We start from the raw sequence: 7,136 nt of genomic DNA, 5'->3' as shown, positions 1-7,136 counted from the left end.
ATATTGTTCTTTCAGGTAGAATAAAGTATAATATTCAAATTCATTATCTGTAATTTTACCCAACGCAGCGCAGTCTCACTTTCCTTGAGCAGCGCATTAAAAACCCAAACCAAATTAGCAAAAATAATGTGACCAAAATATAATGTTAAGATGTTATAACGTCAAACTCAAGCGGGTCATTTCCACAGTCATAAAACAAGAAAATAGCAACGATGATCCGCATCTACATAATTAAATAGGAGTCGAAGCGTAAGCAGGAAATTTGCCAGTCCCGCACAGTTTCACAAGGAAGCGCTATGTGACATAAAATATGTACGCCCAGAGATCGTAGATGACGCTCCACGATTTCTGAAAGTTTACAACTCGAAACCTGTTGAAGACTTGCTAACTACGAAATTTCCTTTTAAAAATGTATTTGGCACTATTGTTAAGAGTTTATTTTTATTACTTAATTATACATTAAGGATATCATCAATTCATCGAAATAATATAGACTAGCACTAGCATCCCTCGACGGTCGATTGGGCGCCCTTGTACAAAAATTAAATGATTGTTATATGCCATGAGAAAATGTGTTTGTATTTACTTAACTATTTTTGAACAGCGATAAACAGGGAGATGCATATATTTCCTGGGATCCTACAAGGAAGTGGAGTCACAGGCATATAAAAGTATTTAGCTAGCTAGTTAGTAAAATACTACCTACTCATTTGAAAAATATGTGGCTATGTCAGTGATGGCATCAGTTTGTTTTTATTTATTATCGCGGCAATAATATTTACAAAACTATTTGCAAACAAGTTTTGCTAGAGTTTAGTAAATAAATACTCATACGTGTATCTAAACATAAACATCGAATATCTGAAGTCTGTCAAATCGTCCATTCGAAGGTACAAATATTTTCGAACAATGTCCGAGGTCCGAGCGAAGTCATCTCCCTGGGCAAATAGAGAAAAGAAAGTAACGGAAATAAAGAAACTAGATATAACATCTGAGAACTTCAGAAATATTATATAATCGACATTTACAACCACCTCAAAAAACATGCTGTGCGGTCTATTTTAAAATTAATTTTACAGAAACGCAGCAACTGTAAAATATTTTGATAAATGTATTGCGTTATCAAATAAAAATCAATGTTAAATAAAACTCAAAGTTGATGTACTAAAATAATATATTTTCCGTAAGTCATTCCACAATAAAAGATAAAACTAGTTCTTAAATCTAGACTTAAAATAGAAGCGGGGTTCTGTAAGAACGTACAAGTGTGAGTGGCGTCCCTTCTGGCTACGCTGTATTTCTCTAAAGACTCTATTGGCTATCTGGACATCTGTTGGCGTTCTACAGTGTTTACATTTCATTTCTCGGAGCAACAAACGCCGGTAAGAAGGGGGATGCGCGCGCAGCGATCTCAATCGCGATAGCTTTGAGCAGTCGTTATCGTGATCTACACTCCGAGCACTTTCCTGTGAAATAGTTGCTCCAAGACCTGCGTATTCTTCGACTGTACTTTTAGAATTTTATATTACAAACTTTGTGCGTAGTCCAGCCATCCAATTACATTTTACTATTCGATCAAACCGGATTTTACAATATACTCTACTCGTACGGATTACTATTGTAGAACTTGTTTGGTAGCTAATGCAGAAATTATCGGTGTCTCTTTTAAGGCTAAAGATTTATCGAATTATTCAGTTTCTTATACAGCATGACGTCATGGTTATTTCTGTCGTTAATGGAATCTTCTGTTAATATTTGCTCATAGTAAGTAATATCTGTGGGTGCGAGTGATGTCTTAAAACCGTTGCTAATCATTCCTTCTCCTCTCTCTGGCCTATCTTTTGTTAATGTTTTATCGGTCGACTGTCCACAGCTACATATCGGCTTTTGGTTTTCTTTCTGATTTCCAACTCTAGAAGAAGTTTTTGGAGAATGTAAAACACAGTCAATATAATTACAATCATTTGCATTCATAGCTTTTTCTTTTGTGGTTACCTGATCTTCCAAAGCGTCCTTTAAGTATTTTTCTAGCGATTTGTCCCCATCGTCAGCTTTTTCAAAAACTCGTGAAGCGTCAATGTCATCGTTAACAAAGTCACCTTCAAAGTTAGGGTCACGAGCCTTATGTAGAAGTCCTTTAGCATCTTTAGTTCGATATGGTGGACTGAAGCCATAATGTTTCCTCATATCTATTTTCCGCTCGTCTACTAAAATTGGTGCCATTGAATTATGCGGCTTACCGAACATACGTGGTTTCAAGAGATTTTTATAATAGACAGGTAAAAAAAATGTGCCTGGAATACCGTCATATTTTGCGGGTTTCTTTACTTTATTTACAGGTTTCAATAGAGGTAACTTTAATAATTCTATGAAATCATGTCGATCACCTAAAATGGTTTTTAAATTCTCTATTTTGTCGTCACTTTTACAGTTATATTTACACGGGTGTTCTTTGCTATCACACTTTACATCTTTCGGTGATGTTGCAAAATATGACGCTATATCAGGAGTTTTAGCGAGTAAACTGTATCCTTGGAAATGAGATTTACCCGGGGCGAAATTAGACTTACAGGGGTCGTTAAGACGTTGTAAAGCTGCTTGAGGTATGGGCGGTGGTAAATGAAAACTTCTCGTGAGATCCGGGCCATTTTGCGCTAGCCTGAAGTACTGATGAAGACTAGGCTTCTTATATTTCTGATTGATGTAGATAAAAGCTCTTTGGTTTTGAACGTTTTCTTTATCACTGGCGTGTTCGTAGAGTGCCTTCTCATCGGATCTGTTGTCGGACAATACACTGATATGTAACAGTTCAGTAGTACTTTTGAATTCATCTTTGTCCTGCTTAACATTCGCCATTGGAGAGCTCTGTAAGTAATAAATATTTATTTTTAAAATGTGAAAGTTAACTGTACCTAGAAAGATTGAATGGTTAAACACAGTCGATAATACTGCGAAAATGACCAATTTATTCCACGTAAATTAATTATACCGTGCTATGGCAATAAGTCCATCGCCACTGGCAGCGGAATTACAATGTTTAATGAATAATTAAATTAAGTATGGATGCTGTAGTGCACCCTTATTCCACCAAATTGTTACTACTTTACCGATATCTGAAGTATATATGAATACAGACTTTACACATACAAAACTATTGCGCCCGCATATCGGTCATAGAAATAGAATGTAACTGTTTTAGCGTGTAGCTTCAACTTCTATATAAAACAATTTAGTTGCACGCGTGCAGAAAGTTTATTAGAGTTAAAATATTATTTAACAAAATTACAAAGTTGGTTTATTACTCACCTTTGAATCACCCGGGGGCACAATAAGTCCGGAAGCTACTCCAATACATAAGGAAACTAAAACAACAAATGCATTTCTCATTTTCTACGTCCGTGATGTAACAGAACAAAATAAAATAAAAATGTGGCTCCTCTCAAGACACTATAAAAATATTTATTTCCAGCAAAATACTCGCGACCAATCGCAACTACGGGAAGTATCATTCTAATACATTATTGTTGACAAGAGATGTGTGTCACAAGTAAACACCTACACATCAAGGCTAAACAGATTGATTGTTTAAACAACTTATTGTTTGCAAATAAAAATAACATTTTTCGTATTGTTCTCTGTAAGATGAAGAGTGATTCCATGTTCATTGAATAAATAATTTTCTCGTGTAGTGATCATTTCAGAAGAAAATATTTTTAAAACAATAATTAACTAGCCTACACGTGTCGTCGTCGGTGGTAAATCTAGACGACAATCAGATACAATACCTGCGTCGCCGCGCTGGTTTGATGCAAAGATTAGAAATTAATCAATCTGAAGTTTTCTAAGTAAAGTGAACAGAAATTAACATCAATGAAACTAATTTGTGACAAACTACTATAAGGTAGTCTACCGCCTGCAACAAATTTTGCCGCAACTTATATTATCAGACTTCACCATTGACAACTTCCCAAAGGGACGATCAATTAAACAACCACGTTTATGACAACTGACAAATATATTATGAGTAACAATTACTTTGTATATTCAAGAGAATGTTACAAAATATTAGTTTTGTCCAAAGATGGCGAGGATCTCATCAAGGATGAGTTCGATGGCGACGCCGTTCTCGCGGAGGGTGGCGACCTCCTTCTGGAAAGTCTCGCTCTCCCAGAGGGCGGAGAAGACCTGGTCCCACTCGTCGCTCTGCAGATTGTTGATGGCAGTGCTGAACTCCTCATCGTTAGCCATCTTCTCGTCGAAGAGAGCGGACAGCTTGGCCTTAGGGAACTCGCCGATCACATCGTTGATGAAAGCTGAGAAGTCGGTACCACTGAGCTGGTGACGGGCACTCCTCTTCATGCGGGACTCTTCTGTAATAATTAAAATAGAGGTTTTATAAAATATGTGCATTTTATAAGCCGCTCCACTATTGTTCCATCGTAGCTAAAGGATTTTTTTGCAGATGAATCATGACACAAAAATTGCGCAACATCTCAAACTCCTTTAGCGACCCTTGTACTTTCAAAATGTACTTAAATAATTGTTCAAGTTCAAATACACGTTACTTACCAAGAGCGTCGTTGATCATGTCAATGAAGAAGTGGATGTCAATGTTGTCATTTTCCAAGAAGTCGACCACCTGAGGATAAAAAAAAAATTACAAATGAAATTTCCTGACAGTTTTTTTTAGTAAACACTACATCAATCAATAACAACTACTTGCGACGTTCTTTTTAGTCAGGAATTAAAATTAGTCATTATTTGCTGCCAGTCCACCAAACATTAACCAACTGGCATTATATGCAAAGGTAACTTTTATAAGGCTATAGCATAATTTGTGAAAGATGTTACGTCATGGAATAAAGAACTTACCGCAACGAATTCGGGCAAGGCTTCCATCTCGTAAACGAGATCTTTGAAGTTGTTGGTCTGCAAGTAATCCCAAGTGGCTTTGAACTCATCGAACTCCATGTAGTGTTCCAGGAGGTGGTCGATGTCGTGGCCAGCCTCATCCATGATCAGGTCGATGAAGTCCTTGAAGTTTTCGTGGAACACCTTCTTTGGTTGAGGAGCCGAGAAGGCGAGCCCTACAAGGGCTAAGACAACAAAAGCCTGCTTCATCATTTTGGTATTGTTCCCCGAATTCAATGGTGCAGAAGAATGGTCACATAGCCGTTATATAGTGTGTCTTATCGATAACGTATCATAGGAGATTGCATCAAGTTGTCATGTGAGATATAAAGCGAGATTATCTGATACTTGAGATGATATTTTTTCCGTATTATAGGATTCGTTGTGACAAGTTGAAGGTGGTCATATTAATATTAGATTTGTAATAGATGTAGCTGGGGCTTAGCGTTCTATTTACAACTTTTTATATTGTTACTCCAGATAATATGTGGCGGTGTTTTTTGCTTGAACTATTAGTATTTTTTTATTTAAAAAAAGTATTACTGTATTGTTAAAATTATCCTACGTCATAACTAATTGAGCATCTAGTAAAACAAGCGTTTTTGAATATAAAATCTAGCTGTATATCCATTTTATAACAACAGGTATTCCCGATATGATGACAGATTTTATCTTCTAGTGTTTCGAAGCTAATAACATTCGATAACAACAAGAATCGAAAACAACAAAGATGAATGAGACGAAAAAATAATGTACATGCCTACTAAGCATGAGTTCAATATTTTTTTATTGAATAGAATACACGTTACGATTTACCCTACAACAAGTCTCTGATTAAGATGCAAAAAAAATAATCCATGTAATGAATAAAAGTGCAAAGGCTTGATGCTCAACTTTAATACTATTTCCATTGACATATTAACACCAGCTCGGAATCAGTCACATGAAAATCCTGTATCTCATATTTGCCATCGATGTATCAGAAAATATTTTTTAGACACCTATTTTTTCTCGAAAACACTCATGTTCAAACTCGCATCGAATGATGTGACAGAAAAAATAAATATTTTTATCAAATGATGCGGGTACCTCTAATATTTGCAGTACCATCGCATTGTTTGTCTAACCCATATCACTCAGTAGGATTCAACGTGAACGTTATTATTACGATTATAGTTTGTGCAAAACTCAAGCCAATACGGTTCAATTGTTTGTTTCTGTGTGCTACTTTCTTCGAATAGTGATAACAATGAACGCAAAGAAAAATGAAATTTCACAATCGACCTCCATGTTATCTGAGCAGCCCAACGCGAGCTCGTCGGAGTTCTATATCGACGATTATTCACAGCTCAGACTTTCTTATTATCAAGCCAGCGCTACAGACTCGACGCTGGAAGGTTCGACAGATGACTCGAACACGTTCTGCGAGGAAACTTGCGACACTTTGGAGACAGACTTGAGTGAGACATCGAACGTCGTGGATGCGAAAGAAGCCGAGCGTCAGAAACTTCGAGATTATTACATTTCTCAAATCCCGGACTTGCCCCATCCGTCGTACACTGTGGCGTCAATAATCGCGTCCGCATCTCAGAGAATGGGCTCCGTGCACTTGCGATACAATGACAGAATCGAACTAGGAAAACCATCGGTCCATGAGCCACGGAATAAAATGGAGTTCTCACCGCAGCGCAGGTCGACACTAAAACCTGAACAATTTCCTAGAAATAACCTGATGAAAGAGTAATGCTTGTTGATAATGCTTTTAGTAATGTAATATGACTGAGATGAGTATGTTCTTTTATTTATTTTTATGTTTGTATGTGTGCTAATAATGAGGAATTGATTTTGATTACATTATATTATTATAAAAAGTTCAGTGTTGGTTATTTGCAAAAAAAAACACCTGCAAGTGGGGTAAAATTCTTTTGAGAATAAGTCATTACTTATACAAAACTGCAAATGTTTGAAAATTTAACATTAGTGGGTATTCAGTAACAATATGTTCATGAAAATGTACGTGAGTACAGGGAACGTAGTGACGCAGCTTTGGCATCAAAATGCGATGCAGAAAAAACATAAAACATATAATTACTGTCGCCTGTGATTTCCCCCGGGGAAGCTGCCGCCTGCCAGCCAGGCCCGCCTGTAATGGACTTTATACATAACTATTGTTGCATCGATTTTTATATAGCTACCTAAACAAACCATGTTTTCTTTTGCTCTGA

General features: G+C 36.7%; 2 protein-coding genes across 3 annotated transcripts; both read right to left on the bottom strand.

The window, feature by feature from the left end:
• Positions 1-1,173: 1,173 nt before the first annotated feature.
• LOC142981092 (uncharacterized) lies at positions 1,174-3,872 on the bottom strand. 2 transcript variants are annotated; one of them, XM_076126774.1, is made up of 4 exons: positions 3,307-3,872; positions 2,571-2,865; positions 1,996-2,207; positions 1,174-1,912 (listed from the first exon to the last, which is right to left on the bottom strand). In XM_076126774.1, the coding sequence occupies exons 1-4, from the start codon at positions 3,385-3,387 to the stop codon at positions 1,874-1,876; spliced, it is 627 nt and encodes a 208-aa protein (XP_075982889.1). In that variant the 5' UTR covers positions 3,388-3,872; the 3' UTR covers positions 1,174-1,873. The 2 variants fall into 2 exon arrangements, with proteins under 2 accessions (XP_075982889.1, XP_075982890.1); XM_076126775.1 differs by having other exon boundaries at positions 1,996-2,204.
• Positions 3,873-3,996: 124 nt separating this feature from the next.
• On the bottom strand, positions 3,997-5,166 carry LOC142981091 (protein G12-like). The gene is made up of 3 exons (XM_076126773.1): positions 4,873-5,166; positions 4,570-4,639; positions 3,997-4,370 (listed from the first exon to the last, which is right to left on the bottom strand). Exons 1-3 carry the CDS (start codon positions 5,122-5,124, stop codon positions 4,066-4,068), a joined length of 627 nt encoding a protein of 208 aa, XP_075982888.1. The 5' UTR covers positions 5,125-5,166; the 3' UTR covers positions 3,997-4,065.
• Between the last annotated feature and the right edge of the window lie 1,970 nt (positions 5,167-7,136).

This window comes from Anticarsia gemmatalis, chromosome 19 (genome assembly GCF_050436995.1).
Source record: "Anticarsia gemmatalis isolate Benzon Research Colony breed Stoneville strain chromosome 19, ilAntGemm2 primary, whole genome shotgun sequence".
In the NCBI taxonomy this organism is placed as follows: domain Eukaryota; kingdom Metazoa; phylum Arthropoda; class Insecta; order Lepidoptera; family Erebidae; genus Anticarsia; species Anticarsia gemmatalis.
Note: the sequence above shows the minus strand (reverse complement) of the source record. Positions and strands in the feature narration are given on the sequence as shown.

What these genes read in the sequence shown, in the direction of transcription:
- LOC142981092 (XM_076126774.1), bottom strand. Translation starts at nt 3,387, where the DNA reads ATGAGAAATGCATTTGTTGTTTTAGTTTCCTTATGTATTGGAGTAGCT. An exon ending in TGCCCCCGGGTGATTCAAAG is followed by an intron (nt 2,866 to 3,306) that starts GTGAGTAATAAA and finishes TATTACTTACAG; the next exon opens with AGCTCTCCAATGGCGAATGT. An exon ending in AGGACGCTTTGGAAGATCAG is followed by an intron (nt 1,913 to 1,995) that starts GTAACCACAAAA and finishes AACTTCTTCTAG; the next exon opens with AGTTGGAAATCAGAAAGAAA.
- LOC142981091 (XM_076126773.1), bottom strand. Translation starts at nt 5,124, where the DNA reads ATGATGAAGCAGGCTTTTGTTGTCTTAGCCCTTGTAGGGCTCGCCTTC. An exon ending in CCTTGCCCGAATTCGTTGCG is followed by an intron (nt 4,640 to 4,872) that starts GTAAGTTCTTTA and finishes TTTTATCCTCAG; the next exon opens with GTGGTCGACTTCTTGGAAAA. An exon ending in CATGATCAACGACGCTCTTG is followed by an intron (nt 4,371 to 4,569) that starts GTAAGTAACGTG and finishes TAATTATTACAG; the next exon opens with AAGAGTCCCGCATGAAGAGG.